The following is a 19,686-nucleotide window of genomic DNA, read 5'->3' as shown; positions in this document are numbered from 1 at the left end:
GTTTCTATGACAGTATTCTGTATGGTTTCATTTTCAGCTTCCGTTTGCGGGCGATCTGTAAGCATAGTCACTTTGTTATCAACTACTTTCCTTGAATGAAGGGTGGTGACTGCCTGTAAGTCCGCTTGGTTTATATTACCATTACAATGAATACTGTTTATTTCAAAGGAGGTGTTTGTTAACTTAGGATTAGGCACTGCTTGACTTGGAAACACGCCTGTTTGGTTATTATTTTGGTTAGGAGACATGTCAATAATCTTTTGGCACAAAGACTGCATCATTTGCATCGTTTGTTTCATCATATTAGAGTTTTGATCATGCTGATCTTTCATTAAGTTTGAGTTTTGTTGCATAATTTGATTTTGTTTTTCCAACAAGGTCACTACTACTTTGTCTGTAGATGGTTGGACTGGAATTAAGGCTTGTTAAATGTTCATGTCTTGATGTTAATAGTTCTGGGTCATGGGCACTAAACCTCTATTCTGGTCACCTAAGTTTCCTTGTCCTTGATGTTGAGTTAACTGGTTGAAGTGTGACGGTTGTGGTGGTGGTTGTGCATAGACAAGAGGACAATAGAAGTCGGAATGCTCAAGACTAAAATAGACATTACAACGAGTAGATTTAATGTTCATGACTGGAGTGGGTTGTTGTTGAACAGAGAGGACATCTACCTTTTTAGTGAGGGTATCGATAAGAGTTTTAAGCTCGGGATCAGGTGTAACCTCAAAAGAAGGAGGAGTGGAGCGGGAAGAGTCGTTACCTCCCCAATTGTTGTTTCTCTTAGATTGATCTTCTAAGAATTTATAAGCCTCTAGGGCTCCTTTACTAAGAAAACTACCCCCAGTCATGATATCTAGAACCTCCTTGAAGAAGTCACGAACAAGTGTGTCTTTCGTAAGATTATGATGCGGGCATTCAATGAGAAGATCAGTGAAACGATTCCAAGCCTCTAAAAAGGATTCATGAGGATTCTGGCGGAAGAAATGAATCTTTTGAAGCATTTCATCTGTCTTTCAGGGGTAGGTAAAAATGTTCCATGAACAACTGAACAAGATTAGCCCATAAGTCTGCAAAGTTTGGTGTTTGGGCAGTTAACCAAGACGCTGCCTTGTCGGCTAGGGTGAATGGAAACACCCTAAGTTTAACTTGATCCGGACTTACACTAGGATGATGGAATGTAGTGAGAACTTGTTCTATCCTATGCATGTGTTGATAAGGCTTCTCGTGGTCTAAACCATGGAAAACTGGTAACAAGTTAAATATATTCGGGGGAATTCGAAAATCCCCCACTAGGTCTGCAAGAACAATGCACGATTTAGGGCCATCGTTTAGTGCTTTATAAAATCAGAGAGAGGAGTCTCTAGTTCTTTAGCCATTGAGGTAGGTGTAGTGTGTGAAATTCTAGATAGGCGTGCAGTATTGCGTCTATAAAAAACAAGCCTGATTATACTAGAATGAAAAACTCCTCGACGTATGGTGGAGGAGTGGATGAAGGAGTACCTGAATAGCGTCTTGTATACGCAATCTCAGTGCATTTAAAAAGTTGGAAACACTGAATATAAAATAATTTGAACAAAAGGAGAGCTAGTGACTCACCTAAGAAAATCGGGCTTCCTTCAGAAGAGGGCGCGGGGCACGCTCTTGCCTGACTCGAAGTTCAGCGCTTGAGGGCGAGGCGTGCTCTTGCCTGAGACGATGTCCAGGTGCTTGAGGCGCTGCATAAATAGGCTAATGAGGGCGCGAGTGCGCACTCCAAATTTTTGAAATTTTTACAGTAGTTTTCTAAGACGTCCAGTAAGTCGCCTGTAAAATTTTAGATCAATCAGAGTTATGAAAGTCCTTCTACTGCCCTACAATGTTTGTGAAACAATTTTCAAATACAACACAAACAACCGAATGGTTAACCAATCAAAACAGAGTTAAAAATCTCCAAAATTTTATTGGAGACTACTGATAGATCATGCGGGTTCCTGTAAAATTGTTAGGGCAATTGGAGTTCTACAAACCCTCCTTATCGGCTGTTGTTCCAGAAATTAAGTGTTGCAAAATTGCAGAAACACACTAAAAATAATCAACTAGTTAGGTGGCCAAAACAAATCAAACACTCTTCAAATTTTTACTGTAAACTCCTGACTTATGATAGATACTCTTGTCAAAAGTTTAGAAGTTTTGAACCTGCATAACTAACCTTACTCGTCAGTGTTTCTGGAAACTTACGGTTTGAATGCTGAAATGCAGCACTGTAAAGATGGTATTAGTTCACTAGGTCAAACAATTAGGAAAAATCTGAAAATATTCCAGTAAATCAACAACACCTTAAAGATTATGTTTGTAAATTTTCATAATTTGTCAAAATTTACAAATACCTTTTCGACAGTGTTCTTCATTATGAATCCGCAGACACAAGGGAGGGCAGAAAAATGGAGGGCGGGCGCCCCTGCGCCTAAAACAGTGAACAGTACCAAAAATGCAAGAAATAAGAAAGAAAAATTAAAAGGGTGGGTGGGTTGAGAATGGGGGATTGCCCCTTAGATTAAACTAATTGAATTTTTGTCCTGAAAGAGTTTAAGACAGCAGCGACGCCATTTGATAATTACAAATTTATGTAGACTAACTATCTATGCATAAACACAAATAATTAATCACATAAAAAAGTGTTTAGATCAATATTCCTACTCTCAATTCATTATACAATATAGAGAGTCAGGATTCATTCCACTTTTAATCTATCAAGACTAAATAGAATCCAATTAATCTAACACAAAGAAACAATGGTGAGAGTAATGTTATGTTGAGAAATTTCTATTCTACGATTATACTATGAATTCAAATAAATCTAAATTAACTAAACTAATAAAAATAGGGTTTTAATGGAAGAGAAAGTTATAAAGAAGAGTAATCAATCCACCTAATAACTAGTTTCATGCAAGAATCGAATTATTCATTGAAAAGAGATCATATTTAGGTTTTCACGCAATGATTCAACCTAAAGCCTCAACCTTCATAATCCTTAGCAACAACCTACATCTCTATAGTCATTATTACTAATATGTAGGATTATTACAACCAAGTCTCTCGACTTAATTATAATAATCCGTAGTTTAATTTACTATATGCTTATTTTGGAAGTCATACAATAAACTAAACTCATTGAAATACATACACAATTAAATAATTATACTAAGCAATCTATTCTTCATTAGGCTTCATAATCACTCCCTCTAATGGGGAGATTAGCCTAATATCATTGGATTAATTAAACTAAAACAAGAAAAAGAAGACATAATAATAACTTGAATTGGATTGAAGTAATGGTGGCTAGGCTAAGAAAAACATAAATTAGGTTATACCAAAAAGAGAGAGAAAACTAATTTAATTAAACTAAGAGGGGAGTAGCCAAATTTTGTTTTGCCTTAACCCTATTTATATAGGAGAGGGTTTGGTTTACAATTTCGTGCATGGGGTTTTAGGCTAGGTTATGGACTCATAAATCAAGTCCAACACTCATAAATCTAATTCTGGTCGTATTACTATAGCACAAGTTTTCACTAACTTATACTACTCTGATCGAGTGAAGGTCTGGATAATTGGAAAGAGCTTCCTGAGTCGGTCATTTTGATATAAAATGGGCCCAAATCCGAGGTCTGAGTCCAAAGATATGACTTTTTGAAGTTCTGTTGACTTTTCTTCAGCTTTCTAATCCGGTTTGACATCCACTTAACAGTTTTGACTTGGGTTTTTTAAGGGCTTTTTATCCATGAAACTTGGGCTTTCTTCATAGAACTTTCATAGCAATTACTTTAGCTCCTTTTAGTGCCTAATTAGTAACGAATTTACATTTATTCAACTCCGAAGCCTGAAATACTCAAAAGCACGTAATTAGTGATAAACCTATATTATTAATAACATAATTGGCTAAATAAAAATACTATTAAAGGGTTTAAACTACAGTTTTGAGCTCTTATCAAATCCCAAACTCACCCATGGGAAATGGAACATGTAGGTAGATTGCCACCACCACTCAACAATCCTAAACAACACCACTTGATCATTTTGCTCTAAATTTGAATTTTACAAGTTTCCAAATAGTTTGGTGGCTATAATGTTAGCTAGAAGTCATGACAAAGTTAGAGTTTGTCTTCAATATAATCTCATATAACGCCACCATGACATGATATTTGAAAGTGTTCAACACACTATCCATAGGTGTATTTCCTACATTCATTTTACACACAATAAAACAAACTATTTAACATGATATAATTTCAACTCAATCTCAATGCAACAAATTCAAACCAATTACACAAAAACATACTTGATATCAACTAACAAAAATAATAATAAATAAAATTTTAAAATTTTAAACTTTCTTGAGACTCCGCTACTCTATTTGCTATGTGTTGACGGATGTTGACGTGAATGGTGGGTGTTGGTCAACTTCACAACATGGTGGAAAGTTAAAGCCAAGCATAATTTTGTCATTCTCGTCCACATTTTGAGTCGTTTTGGACAATCTTCTTTACACATTCTTTTTAGTGATTTTGCATTTTCCAAATCATCTACTATGCTCTTGACATGGGGAATCATGGGTGGGGGTAAGGAATCCATTAAAAGTGGGTTTAATATAATTGAAGATAATTGGGTTGAGTATTATGAGAAAATCGTAATGGGGAGAGAAGTTTGGTGGAGAAGATGAAGTTCGATCGTCTGTTTGGAATAAGTTAAATTTGACTGAGAGGACATGATGTTTCATTTCATTCCGGTCTCAAAAACCAGACGGGATATTTCATTTGGTCTCTGTCTAAAATACATTCAAACGGAATGAAATATCTCATCTGAAGTTTAAAGTCACATTTGCATTGCGCAACCCCAATAGCTTCTCACCAATAAGGTAACTATGAAGGAAAATAGTTATATTTGGAGGTAACAAATTGCTGCTTGCATTGGGAATGCTCTTATATATATGAGGAGATTATACTAATGCTTGTAGTGAGTACAAGTGAGGGCCAAGGGTTATTATCGAAAAAATAAATAAATAAAAAGTGAAAATTGACCAAAGGTGACTAGAGTCTTTTTGGGACTATCTATCTGTCTAACAAAATAGGAAAGTGTGGGGCCCAAAATTTCCCTTCTAATGGTAGGTAATCATTCTCACCAAAATATGACTTGGCAGATCCAAGTAAGTGTTCGGAGGGTTTGTGCAATTTTGTTAAGTGCAATCAATATCATGGGATCTATTAAAAAATCAGTCAAAAGTTAACAATTGCGGCTGGGCTTATAAACTGTTGGGCCTCCAAATTTGACATGGTACTACACAATTGGCTGGCCCAATTGATGCTATTGGGCTTATGGATAATGGGCAATTGGGCTGGCCTTGTGCCGAAGGCGCGAAGAGTTGTTTCGCATTGAAGCCGCGCGTACGCCTTGCACCGAAGGCGCGACGAGTTGTCGGGGTAGCACCACAAGCGCGTCGAGGTCTCATGGGCCATTTGGAACGGGCATACCATAGTTCCCAGTAACCCATACACCTCTACTAGTCGAAATGTCTGACATTTCTTTCTTAAGTGTGATTTTTAAGTATTCGGCATGAAAAGTATTTATTTATTTTTTTGACAGTCTCATCTAACTAGGAAATCCATAAAATCCAAAAAAATCAGGATTGGTAAGCTTTTTGACTTGTCAAATTTGTCAATAATTCGTAAATTATAGCATATGTTTGTACCTTATACATACCCATAGTTGATTTCGAATGGAATCTTTTGCCGAATATTTTGAATATTTCAACTATTGAAAAAACTGAAATGGTATCGAACTGATAGTATAGAGTTTGCAAAAAAAAAAAACATGTAATTTCTGAAATCCATTGGGAATCATTGTGGGGGTTGGGTGGGAATCAATTAAAAGTGGGTTTAATATAATTGAAGATAATTGGGTTGAGTATTATGAGAAAATTGTAATGGGGAGAGAAGTTTGGTGGAGAAGATGAAGTTCGATCGTCTGTTTGGAATAAGTTAAATTTGACTGAGAGGACGTGATGTTTCATTTCGTCCCGGTCTCAAAAACCAGACGGGATATTTCATTTGATCTCTGTCTAAAATACATTCAAACGGAATGAAATATCTCGTCTGAAGTTTAAAGTCACATTTGCATTGCGCAACACCAGTAGCTTCTCACCAATAAGGTAACTATGAAGGAAAATAGTTCTATGTGGAGGTAACAAATTGCTGCTTGCATTGGGAATGCTCTTATATATATGAGGAGATTATACTAATGCTTGTAGTGAGTACAAGCGAGGGCCAATGGTTGTTATCGAAAAAATAAATAAATAAAAAGTGAAAATTGACCAAAGGTGACTAGAGTCTTTTTGGGACTATCTATATATCTAACAAAATAGGGAAGTGTGGGGCCCAAAATGCCCCTTCTAATGGTAGGTAATCATTCTCACCAAAATATGACTTGGCAGATCCAAGTAAGTGTTCGGAGGGTTTGTGCAATTTTGTTAAGTGCAATCAATATCATGGGATCTATTAAAAAATCAGTCAAAAGTTAACTATTGCGGCTGGGCTTATAAACTGTTGGGCCTCCAAATTTGACATGGTACTACATAATTGGCTGGCCCAATTGATGCTATTAGGCTTATGGATAATGGGCAATTGGGCTGGCCTTGTGCCGAAGGCGCGAAGAGTTGTTTCGCATTGAAGCCGCGCGTACGCCTTGCACCGAAGGCACGACGAGTTGTCGGGGTAGCGCCACAAGCGCGTCGAGGTCTCATGGTCCATAGGAACGGGCATACCGTAGTTCCCAGTAACCCATACACCTCTACTAGTCGGAATGTCTGACATTTCTTTCTTAAGTGTGATTTTTAAGTATTCGGCATGAAAAGTATTTATTTATTTTTTTTGACAGTCTCATCTAACTAGGAAATCCATAAAATCCAAAAAAATCAGGATTGGTAAGCTTTTTGACTTGTCAAATTTGTCAATAATTCGTAAATTATAGCATATGCTTGTACCTTATACATACCCATAGTTGATTTCGAATGGAATCTTTTGCCGAATATTTTGAATATTTCAACTATTGAAAAAACTGAAATGGTATCGAACTGATAGTATAGAGTTTGCAAAAAAAAAAAAACATGTAATTTCTGAAATTCATTGGGAATCATTGTGGGGGGTGGGTGGGAATCAATTAAAAGTGGGTTTAATATAATTGAAGATAATTGGGTTGAGTATTATGAGAAAATCGTAATGGGGAGAGAAGTTTGGTGGAGAAGATGAAGTTCGATCGTCTGTTTGGAATAAGTTAAATTTGACTGAGAGGACGTGATGTTTCATTTCGTCCTGGTCTCAAAAACCAGACGGGATATTTCATTTGATCTCTGTCTAAAATACATTCAAACGGAATGAAATATCTCGTCTGAAGTTTAAAGTTACATTTGCATTGCGCAACACTAGTAGCTTCTCACCAATAAGGTAATTATGAAGGAAAATAGTTCTATGTGGAGGTAACAAATTGCTAGTTGCATTGGGAATGCTCTTATATATATGAGGAGATTATACTAATGCTTGTAGTGAGTACAATCAAGGGCCAATGGTTGTTATCGAAAAAATAAATAAATAAAAAGTGAAAACTGACCATGGGTGACTAGAGTCGTTTTGGGACTATCTATCTATCTAACAAAATAGGGAAGTGTGGGGCCCAAAAGGCCCCTTCTAATGGTAGATAATCTTTTTCACCAAAATATGACTTGGCAGATCCAAGTAAGTGTTCGGAAGGTTTGTGCAATTTTATTAAGTGCAATCAATATCATGAGATCTATTAAAAAATCAGCCAAAAGTCAACAATTGCGAGAGCTTATAAACTGTTGGGCCTCCAAATTTGACATGATACTATACAATTGGCTGGCCCAATTGATGCTATTGGGCTTATGGATAATGGACAATTTGGTTGGCCTTGCGCCGAAGGCGCGAAGAGTTGTTTCATGCTGAAGCCACGCTTACGCCTTGCATCAAAGGTGCGACGAGTTGTTTGGGTAGCGTCGCAAGCGCGTCGAGGTCTCGCGGGCCGTAGGAACGGGCATACCCTAGTTCCCAATAACCCATACACCACTACAAGGAATGTCTGACATTTATTTCTTAAATGTGATTTTTAAGTATTTGACATGTTTTTTTTTTTTTTTTTAAATTTTTTTGACAGTCTCATCTAACTAGGAAATCCAAAAAATCCAAAAAAATCTGGATTGGTAAGTTTTTTTACTTGTCAAATTTGTCAATAATTCGTAAATTATAGCATATGCTTGTACCTTATACATACCCATAGTTGATTTCGAATGGAATCTTTTGCCAAATATTTTGAATATTTCAACTTTTGAAAAAACTGAAATGGTATCGAAATGATAGTATAGAGTTTGCAAAAAAGAAAAAAAAAAGTAATTTCTGAAATTTAGTCAGAATATACCGGAACAGCCAAAATTTCAGTTTTAAGAATGGTCGGGGTACCGTCCATTTTAAAATCATGAACTATGCTTATACCACACTGAGGATATAAACTTTACAAAGAAGGATAGATAATGAGTAGCTTCCATCCAACCACAATGGTGCTTAATTTTATAAGAAGCACAATAATAAATTAATCAGTAGCTTCACAACTCAAATCCAACTACTAGGATCAGAGTGACCACTGCTTCACATTATCTTCCAGAGTCCAATATAAAAAACTAAACAAGTAGTATGTGACAGACGAATTTGTGAACTGAACGTCTGCATTGGCCCAAGTTATTGAACACTTGAACCTAAACGAGCTTGCACAAAATTTTGGATATGAATTGGACTTCGGTTAGTTTTACTTATCTTGCAAATTGTGTATGCTGGGCTCATGTTCGGGCTTTATATGGAGTTTGTAGCCGGGCTATTTTTTCTCATCAATTAAGCCCCAAACATACTGTATAAATCTCACATTCTCACCTTCCTTTTATTTGGCCACTAGGTTTAGACTTTAGATTGCGGATCGGAAAGAAGATTAATTTTGAGAAAATTGACAAAAATATAAAGTAAGAAAATGATGCATAAGATTTTTTTACATTCAACCAGTGATAAAAATATAGAGGTTTTTCTATAATAAATTTTGAAAAAAAAAATATTTTTTGTTTGGTTTAGGTTTTTATATTACGCTTCCTCTAAATTTTGAAATATTCTTTTATACCGTACAAATTCCACAATCGTAAAAGGATATCTAATAAAAAACATAGCCCCATACAAACAATCGTAGAACGTAACAAAATGCTGCAAATTTCATTATCCATCTATCAAATTTTTGTAGATATGATGATCTTATAACTATATTAAACATTATCACACAAAATTAAGAAACCAAATCTTCTCCGCTCGAGTGTAAAACTTGCTCATACACCTTACAAAGAAAAACATAGCATTTGGAGAAGCAATTAATAGCCCCATAATTAGGAAGTTAAAGGATCAGAGTGTTAAGTTGTTTACAAAACTAAACACTTAAAAAACCAAAAACGGGAACAAATCGAAACAGGAAAGAAAAAAAAAAAAAACATAAAAGAAAGAAGCCAAGAATGTTTGTGCTTAATCTATCAATGTTTCTCTACTAATCTTGCTATCTCTCTTTTAATGGCGTCGAAGAAGAAGGAATCTCAGAGTTTACGTATGGTCTTATTTTCATGCTTTCTTCTCTCTCATTGAAATTGGATTGAGAATTATTTTTAATCATTGCAAACCTGTGCGACAAATCATACTAGATTAATTACCTATTCAATGAGACAACTTCTAGATTTTTTGGAGTAAGATTAAATGAAATAACTATATGATTTTTATGCTTAATTAACTTCAATGGAAGGCAGTGCATTGTGCAATCACTATTAAATGAGTTTTTTGCAGTGCAAATTCTTCAATATTAAAATCTATAATTTTCGTTAAAGAAAACGATGAGAGAGGTAGTTTTTGAGGAGAGAAAGTCGGAATCTTTCCAACTATGGGGAGCGGAACGAACATAAACTTATTTACTGTCTTGTATTTAATTAGTAACTTTGTTTGCTTCCTACTTTTTAGGCTGCTAATTAAGTATCCAACTGTCACTTTTTGCTTCTAAGGTGTATGGAGGGGGCGGGATTTACACCCGGGTCAAGAAGATCTAGTCTAAAAAATTAAAGTATTCGAAAATTTCCAACCTAGCTTGCCAAATATATATGAGCTGTTCTTCAGTGCGCGAGATGTATTGTGCGCAGGGTATGTGGGCCTTTGGATCAAGATTTACGCCGTCTATATACACACGATCCCCCGGTATGAGTGGTGTGATTTCACAAAAAGCACCATATCCCCCTTGCTAGGTAGATTTAGCCAATATATATATCATCAATTGTCATGAAAACGAATAGTTCACAATTCTTGATTTGTTGAGGACATTATATTTTCAATGGGGTAGAAGTTTCCGATTTGAATTATTTTTTGTGACATTGTTTAAAATTGTAAAAAGATCATGTCTACAAAAAATCGACATAATCAAAATCATAGAATTCCCTTAACCATAGAATTCCCTTAATTTTGTTTATGTGTTTTATAATATGGCCCTAGAACCCTTTCCTATTTTTGTTTTAAAGGACAATAAAATAAGTGCTAAACTAAGTACGAAATCTCAAACAATCCAAACCTTCACCTACAAAATGAATTAAAATCTAGTTTTTTGTAGATATGATCTATTGACCATAAAGATTATCTCTACCAAAATTCAGCCCATTTGATAATTTTTAACATTTGCAAAAGATGATTGCAAAACTCGACATTTCTGGGCCGTTAGATTTAAAAAAAAAGTTGACAACAATTTTTATCTCGGTTAAAGGATGTTAAATGAGCATAATTTTTATAGAAGTGATCTTTATGGTCAGTAGATCATATCTTCAAAAAACTAGATTTTAATTTATTTTGTAAATGAAGTTTTGGATTGTTTGAGATTTCATACTTAGTTTAGTACGTACTTATTTTCAGGTCCTTTTAAGAGGCAGACAGTTCTTATCAAGCACATAAATTCTATAACTGATATTTTGTGAAATTCCAAATTCCACAAATATTTTACCAGTGAGAGCATCATGAATCCCCTCACCTGCATTGGGAAATAATTGGAGGCTCGGAACATTTCATCAAACATTTGCAGCAATTTTCCTCATATTTTTTTGTGGGTAACTGGTTCGAGCATAATAACATAAACCATATATAGAAGCAAATGGATCGAAATGTACAATTTTTTATTTAATTTCAACAATCCTAACTTTCATTCTTTTGTCTACGAAATGAAACTATTTGAATTAAGAAAAAGTACAAGCTTTTTTCTTGGCCCCTTTTTTTTGTTTGAGTATAGAGACCAAATAGTTTTTTGGCAGAAAGCAACGTGAATGAAGAATGAAGAAGAAATGGGGTTTTTCTTTTGTGGAAAAATGAATTGTTAGTTTTGCCCCTCTTTTTTATTTGTTTGGTTTGTTAATTAGAAACATTTATCTGGACGTTAGATTAAGCAAGATCTTATGGTTGGCTGGGTATGTCAATATGATATGTTAGAATATAATATGTCAAGTGATAAGAGCTCAAAACTGTAGTTTAAACCCCTTAATAGTATTATATTTAGGCCAATTATGTTTATAATAAAGTAAATGCTTAATTACAGAAATATGCAACGTACCTAATTAGGTCCTTTTTTCTTTTTTTTTTTTAATACAGTTTTTTTTTTGGGTTTTGGCTGACCCTAACCTGTATTAAGATCGAAAACAAACTTTTCCTATTTTGTCCTCCTTAACATAACATGATAGTATTGAACTCAAAGGAGGTACACAATAATAACATCCATTACAAGATTCCAAACCTGCTAGATGGTCTGCTATCCTATTAGTTTCCCGATACACATGAGAGAAGTCGACACTAGTAAAACTAGTAGATAGGTGAAGGATAGAATTTGCCACGTTCCTACAGTACCAAGGTGCTCTCTCTTTTCCTTGTAAAATCCGTATAGCACTCAGAGAGTCTGAAGCTACTATGACCTTGTCAATCTATGCATCTCGGCAGTCTTCTAAACCTTGTAAGATCACCGTCATTTCCTGGAAAAGGACTGATTTCAAACCTCCAGATCCTGAGAATCCAAAAATTACTTCTCCATATGCATCTCGAACCACTCTTCCAGTTCCCCATCTTATCTCTGAAACTGCTCCATCAGTATTCAGTTTAAAAACTATTCTTTCAGGTTTTGCCCAAATGCACTGAATTCTCTTCTTCCTCTTGTATTTGACTTCCAAACCAAGTTTGTCCACCAAGACTCTATCTTGAGTCTCTGCATGTACTTCGCTGATTTGCCCTTGTAGAAATACTTTTACTTCATTGATCAATCTGTTTTTCACATTTTCCCAAGGCTGTGTGGTATTTTTAAATCTTCGATTGTTCCTTTCCTGCCATATATAACTCACTGATGCACAAAGGAAAACTTTGATGATCTCTGCTGTCAACAATTTGTTTCTACACATCCTCATGAGTTCCAACCATTCACTATTCGAATCTGATGAGCTTGTGTGTAGTCCCAAAACCTGTTTCACGTTTTTCCAGATTGCTTGACTGTACGAACATTCAAAGAACAAATGCAATGAATATTCTCTAGAGCTGTTGCAGAGGTAGCAGGGGGAGTGTTGAAGCACCTTCTTCTGAACCAACCTATCTTGCGTTGGTAGATTGTTGGACAATAATTGCCAAGTTGTGAAAGAGTGTTTGGGTTACACGTACTTCCCCCAAACCAGGATATACCATCTGACCCTTTCTCGTGGAACTCTGAGGACATCATAAGCTGTCTTGGAAGTAAATGTGCCAGAGGGATCAGGTGTCCAGACCACATCATCTTTTGGTAAGTAACAGTTGATCTCAGTTTGAAGGATAGCACTTTTCAGTGGAGATGTAGGTAGATCACGCACCGTGTGGTTCCATTCGCCATTAGTGATCAAGGCACTAACCTTTGCGGTGAGAGGTAGATGGAGAGTAGCTTTCGCAAACCTGTCTTCTATTAGAGACGTCTCACCACACCACAGATCATACCATAAAAAGGTGTCAGCTCTTGTAGCAATAATGTATCGGATAAACCTCCTTGTTGTTTTCCTTGCATCCAGTAAATTTCTCCACACCCACGAGCAGTCTTTTAGAGTAGTCATAACCCAGAAATACTTGTCCTTGATGTGATGATTCCAAACCCACTTTACCCACATGCTATTTTCTCTTAAAACAATCTTGTACACTAGGCCACAATATGATGCTTGGTTCCATAGCTTTAGATTCAAGATTCCCAGTCCTCCCTCTTGCTTGAGAAGTGCAGTGCGACCCCTACTAGCATGATGCATTTTATTTCCCATGTTTGAACCATTCCAAAGGAATTTGTTACATATTTTTGTAACTTGTTCTAACACAGTGAGTGGAAGCACAAAAGTTCTAGCCCAATATACATGAAAAGAAGATAAGACTGAATGGATGAGCTGTAGCCTTCCTACATGTGACAAGCATCTATTTTTCCAATTATATATCCTTGCAGTGATTTTTTCTATTAGAGGTTGGTAATCTCTAATCCCAAGTCTTGTGGACGTAAGTGGCAGTCCCAAATAGATTATAGGAAGTGTAGCCAGTTGAACTTCTAATGTATCTGCTATAAGAGTACTTTCATCTTCACTCAGTCCTCCTGTAATGAGGGTAGACTTTTGAGTATTGATCTTCAGCCCAGTACCTTCAGTGAACTTGTCTAGGACCTTCATGATCTCTATGGCTGATTGAATTTCACCTCTGAAGAAGAGCATAAGGTCATCAACAAAACATAGATTGATAACTTCAGATTTCTTGCACTTTGGATGAGCTTTGATGGTGTTGTTATTCAATTCCTTTCTGAACAGACAACTCAAGGCTTCCATGACCAGGACAAACAAGTATGGCGATAGGGGGTCCCCTTGCCTAAGGCCCCTTTGAACATGAAAGTAACTCTCAGGCTTTCCATTTATTAGAATAGAGAAGAGAGTAGTTGAGTAACATAGCTTAATCCATCTGTGTATCTTCGGAGGAAAATTTAGTTTGCTCATCATAGCTTCCAATGCCATCCAACTGACGGTATCATAAGCTTTACTTACATCCACCTTTAGGGTACATCTAGGAGAAATATATTTCCTATTGTAGCACCTGAGAAGTTCATGTGACAAGAGGAGATTATCTTGAATAGACCTTCCTTTAATGAAAGCAGATTGGTTTATGTCCACTAGAGATGGCATGATAGGCTGTAGTCTATTCGAGATGATCTTAGCAACACACTTGTAAGTGGTGTTACACAAAACTATAGGGCGGAAGTCTGAAATCTTTGACGGATTTTGGATTTTGGGGATCAAACAGATAAAGGTGAAGTTGAATCCGGGTGGTAAAGTGTTTGTGGAGAACACATGACTTATCGCCTTTACAAAATCTTCCCCAACTATCGATTAACATGACTTATAGAAGAATGGGTTAAACCCATCTAGTCTCGGGGCTTTCAAGTTGTCCATGGTGAACAAGGCTTCTTTGATTTATCCTGTGGTGACATCAGCATCCAAAAGAGTTGCATTGTCTATTTCTAGTGTTTCTTTGACTTGTACCTCCTCAAAGATGTCTATGTTTACATCAGCCCTCTGTCCCAGCTGCTTTTTGTAATGAGTAACGATGAATTCCACCACTTCTGCACCAATGATTTTATCTCCATCGCTATCATTGATGGACCATATCTTATTCTTCATTCTTCTTTCTTTTATGATGTTATGAAAGAACGTTGTGCATCTGTCTGCTTGTAAAGCCCATTGGCAACTTGCTCTTTGCTTTATGTCCTCATACTCGATCTTCAACAGATCGAATATTCATTTCTTGCTTGTTTTTCTTGTGTAAACAGATTTGAGTCCCCTTGATTTGCATTCAAATCTCTTTGTATTGCAAAGAGTTTGATTCTTGCCGTCTCTGTTCTTTGACCAATATCGGAGAAGTTCTGCTTAGACCAACTCTTCAAAGTCCCTTTTAAGTTCTTCATCTTCTGGGCTAAGATGTAAAGAGGGTTGCCCGCCATCGAATATCCCAAGCTGCTTTCATCGACAATAAAAAGTTGGATGTAGAACCCAAGCATTGCAGAATCTAAACGGATGGGCATACCTCACTGGAGTGTACCATGTCACTACCATGGGAGTGTGGTCTGACACTCCTTGAGGCAAGAACTCAACTTCAGATGCGGGAAACAATGATCCCCAATGCACATTTACTAAGCATCTATCGATCTTTGAGCATTTGCTTCCTGTTCCCTCCGAATTATTTGTCCAAGTGAAAAAGGTCCCTGTAAAAGTCATGTCCACTAGCCCGATGGAGTTTACATAGTCAGAGAAGTCCCTCAGTTTTCTAGGATGCGCTAGTTCACTTCTAATTCTTTCATGTGAAAATAAGGAAATCTCCACTCACACTCCATGGAGTGCTAATACTGTTACTCAGAGAGATTAAATCATACCACAGAGTCTGTCTTTCCCTAGAAGAATTGCTGGCATATACCACAGTCAAAAGAAAACTATGATTCGTAGGGAGAATTGTAACCTCACAATGGATCATCTGGGATGATTCTTTAATGGGAGTCACTTGTATGAATCCTGGATCCCAGCAAAACCAAATCCTTCCAGCAGGATCCTTATTATAGTTGTTGAGAAGACCAAAAGGGGCGACAAAGTACCTCTAATCTTGTCATATTTGTCACTCGACTTTTGTCTCTCCAATAACCCCATCATACACAACTTATTCTCAAGCCTAACTTTATTAATTTCCCTTGCTTTTTTGCTATATCATTGATGCCTCTAACATTCCATATTCCTAATTTTGACATTGTTAATAAAAACATATTTATTTCCCTCAACCCCTTGTAAAAGAGAGGTTACTTCCTTCCGGGGCCTTTTGATTTCCCTCTCCCCTACCCCCTTGTTGAACTTTGAAGGAGTTGTTGCTCACTCTGCTTACCCTTTTGTCCCTCAAACCGATGCCTTTTACGCTGGCATTCTTGTTGGTCTCTAGTAGTAGGTGATGCTATAGCTTCTGGTGGTTTCGTATGCTTTTAAGTAATGTGATCATTGAATACTTGCTTAGAAGCATTGTTGAGTTCTTCTGCTGGAACTGGTTCCATGTCCTTGTAAACTGCACATTCCTCGACAAAAGAATTCACTTGTTCCGATGGATTTTCAAGAGCATCAAAGAAGCACGAATTTGGTTCTACATAGGGAACCGTTCTATACTTGTACTCATTGCACGAATGTCCTGCTCCTCCCTTATATCATCTTCTGGAATATTATCCGAAAGGTTGTTTTCAGTTTCCTGATTTTCCTCCTCATCCAGTACCGAGAATGGATTGTTCACCACTACATTACTCTTAGGATAGTAGTCCAAGTTTATGACCCCATTACTGTTCTCCCCATCCAGCTCAGCCACTGATTGCTCAGCATTATTTTCCTTCTCTTGTAGTACTGCTGCTCCATCCACATTTCTCATACAACTAGTTCCTGCCACATTTGTTTGGGTGGTTGTATTTCATGGAACCTACACAGAGTTTACTCTATTTGGGCATTTGTTGGTGTTATGCCCAAATCTCTTGCATACTGTACATGTGGGAGGTGTCCAAGGGTACTCAACTCCTACAGTAGCAATTCTATCTCCACCCAGCTTAAATCGTAAGGATTTGGGGTACTTACATTGAACATTTACCTCAACACATACTCTCGCAAAGTTGAGTCTTTGCCTATTCTTAGTTGCTACATCCCAACTCAAAGGTTTCCCAATTCTGCTCGCAATCATACTAATTCCTCGACGTGTCCACAATTGCTTAGGTACTGCAGAGAATTTAACCCATATAGGAATAGTATTAATGAGGCTTCTTTGATATTCCAATTCTTCAGACCATTGTCTGATCATGAAAATTCTGTCTGCCACAAAGATTGGTTCCCCTTCAAGCACTGTCTTCCTGTCTTCATCATTTGAGAACTTGAAGTAAAAAAGGTCGTCATCAGTTGAGATCTCATATGATGCTGTTGTTTTCCAGGTTTTCTCCAAAATCCTTTTCACTAGAGGAAAAGGTAATCTTTTATCAATGAAAATCCCCACCATATAATCGTACAAGATATTACAACCTTATTGAATTATTGAGTTTGGAACATCAACAACTCCTTCTTCTTCAGCGGTCTCTATCCATTCTAAAGTATCATCTACAACATTATTACCTTGATTTGCAAAAAGGGAGCTCTAGCTCATAGGTGCCTCACCTCGAGTATTGGTTGAGGTTCCTGGATGATTTGCCATTCTCACAAACCTTTCTTCATCTACTTCCTGTGGTTTGTTTTGAATTCTATACCATAAAAGGTAAAAAGTGGAGGGAATGGAAGCGATAAGATGGTCTCACCAACTAATATTAGTTAAAAAGAGTAAGAAAAAGTGCACAGGATCAGGAGGTTGTTTAAGCTTAAGTTACTCCCATTCGCTCACATAAGGTCCCCATTGAATTCGCTCACTCTCTTCACTTGTTCTTGACTTTAATGAAAAAGTAATTAGGTCCTTTTAACATTTGTATTAGCATACAATTTTTTTTAACAAATGTAGGAACGTACTAATGTAGCAATCCATTAGGATCTGCCAGTTAAGGGCTGATGTGTCTATTTTTTTTTTCATTTTCCACCAGACATAATACAAGGACATGATGTGGCAAAATGTTGGTTACAAAATATGGATCTTTCTAAAACCCATAGTACTGACCCATTCTTACTCAAATTGTTAATCGTGGATGATGCTGACTCTATTTTAGATCCACTTATTACACGCGAGATCCAAGAAGAAGTTGGTCCTGATGGGCAAGAGGTTACTACGGTTCACAACATTCATTATTTGGTAGTACAGTAGAAGGTATTCTGTTTGTTTCAACTTGTGAATTGCTCTCTATACAAGTGAGTAAAGTGGCACTTGTTGACGTTAAAGCTACTATTTTAACCAACATCAGGGCATCCATGACCTTAGAAGCAGGCCTGGAGGAGGAGGGTTAATGCTTTTCTTAGTTTCATTTTCCACGACTAGAAAGAAACATTTAGTTCTTTATTTGTTCATTTGTTGTACACATACTTCGTGTTAATTCTCGAATGAGTACTTCTAACTTTTGGCTTAATTGGTGAAATTGATGAATTTGTCACCGTTTGTTTCAGAAATGTGCATCGTGCAAATCATTGTTATTTAATGGTGTTTGAGACTGTACAAAAAAAGTGACTTTTAGCCTCGAACATATTGCCGCGGCCAGGGGTTTGGTGGCTATATCTTAATTGTTGCCACGACAAACCAAATATGTGGCAGAAGTACCTTTTTGCCTCGTGTTTATCTTTTCGTAGCAAAAGGTGCATTTTTTGCAACTGTTTCAATGTCGTCGTGGCTTTAAGTCACACCTTTCGTAGCGAACAAGTTTTGTGCGTGGCTTTAATTAAGTGTTTGGCGACGATGGCTGTAAAAAGGCTATTTAAAACATTTAATAATTATTTTCATTAAAAAAAAAAGGCAGAAAATAGAAAATAGATTTTAGCGTTCCCGCGGGCTGTTTCGCTCGTTTATTTTGGTGAAAATTGAATATCAAATAACAAAAAGAAAAAGAAGAAACTGAAAACCCAAATATTTTTCACCGCCTGCCTCACCAATTGCTGCCTTCTTCTTCACCCCCAAATATTTTTCACCGCTGCCGCACCAATTGCTGCCTTCTTCTTCGCCCCAAATATTTTTCACCGGCTGCCACACCAGTTGCTGCCTTTTTCTTCACCGGTTGCCGCCTTCTTCTCCACTGCCTTCAAGTAATCCATCATCTTCTTCCCCTACGTTTTATGTTAGAGATTTGTTTAAGAAATCATATATTTTTTTGTGATTTGAAGTCGTTCATTATTTTATTTAAATCTAAATATCGTAAGGATATTTGATCAATTGATTTGACTTTTCTAGTGTTAGAATATTATATATATATATATATATATATATATATATATATATATATATATATATATATATATGAGGTTTTAATCCAATTTACGTTATTTTTGGATAAAAAGTTTGACTTTTCAAGTTTAAAGCTTTAACTTTCCTCGTATTGAGTTCTAGTTATGTTTTCATGGCTATTGCTTTCTTCCATGTGAGACCAATAATTGGTGGTAAATCCCACATTTGGACAGTTAATATGGCCTTGTCACTTAGACTTTTTTTTTTATTGGTTCTCCTATGTTATGTTAGTTAATATTTTAATTTTTGAACTTGATGTAGGATATGATATTCTTGCTAAACAAGATTGTCATTTTTTTTTATGTAGTTGTAGTTCAGTTTTTAAATGGATAAAAGTTGGATGGATCCGACTCTAGGAAGATGCAGTCGTAAGTATATACTTGGTTGTGAAAAATTTATTGAGTTTGCTTGGAATAATCGAATTAAGGAACTTGGTGGTTAGATTTACTGCCCATGTGTAGGATGCCTTAATCTAATGCTATTGCCTAAACACATAGTGGAACATCATATAAAGAATCGTGGTATACTACGGAGTTATGTCCGTTGGACAAAGCATGGGGAGAGTGTGGAGGTGAATAACGAGTCTAATCAGGGCGATGATATG

At 36.5% G+C, this 19,686-nt stretch overlaps 1 protein-coding gene across 1 annotated transcript; it reads right to left on the bottom strand.

Annotated features, from left to right (window-relative positions):
• Positions 1 to 16,607: 16,607 nt before the first annotated feature.
• Positions 16,608 to 17,171, bottom strand: LOC147515165 (uncharacterized). Its single transcript, XM_086592817.1, has one exon. It carries the CDS (start codon positions 17,169 to 17,171, stop codon positions 16,608 to 16,610), a length of 564 nt encoding a protein of 187 aa, XP_086448943.1.
• Between the last annotated feature and the right edge of the window lie 2,515 nt (positions 17,172 to 19,686).

Source organism: Coptis chinensis, chromosome 2 (assembly GCF_015680905.1).
Source record: "Coptis chinensis isolate HL-2020 chromosome 2, ASM1568090v1, whole genome shotgun sequence".
NCBI classification, from domain to species: Eukaryota; Viridiplantae; Streptophyta; class Magnoliopsida; order Ranunculales; family Ranunculaceae; genus Coptis; species Coptis chinensis.
The sequence above is the reverse complement of the archived record's forward strand: the minus strand, read 5'-3'. Positions and strand labels throughout refer to the sequence as shown.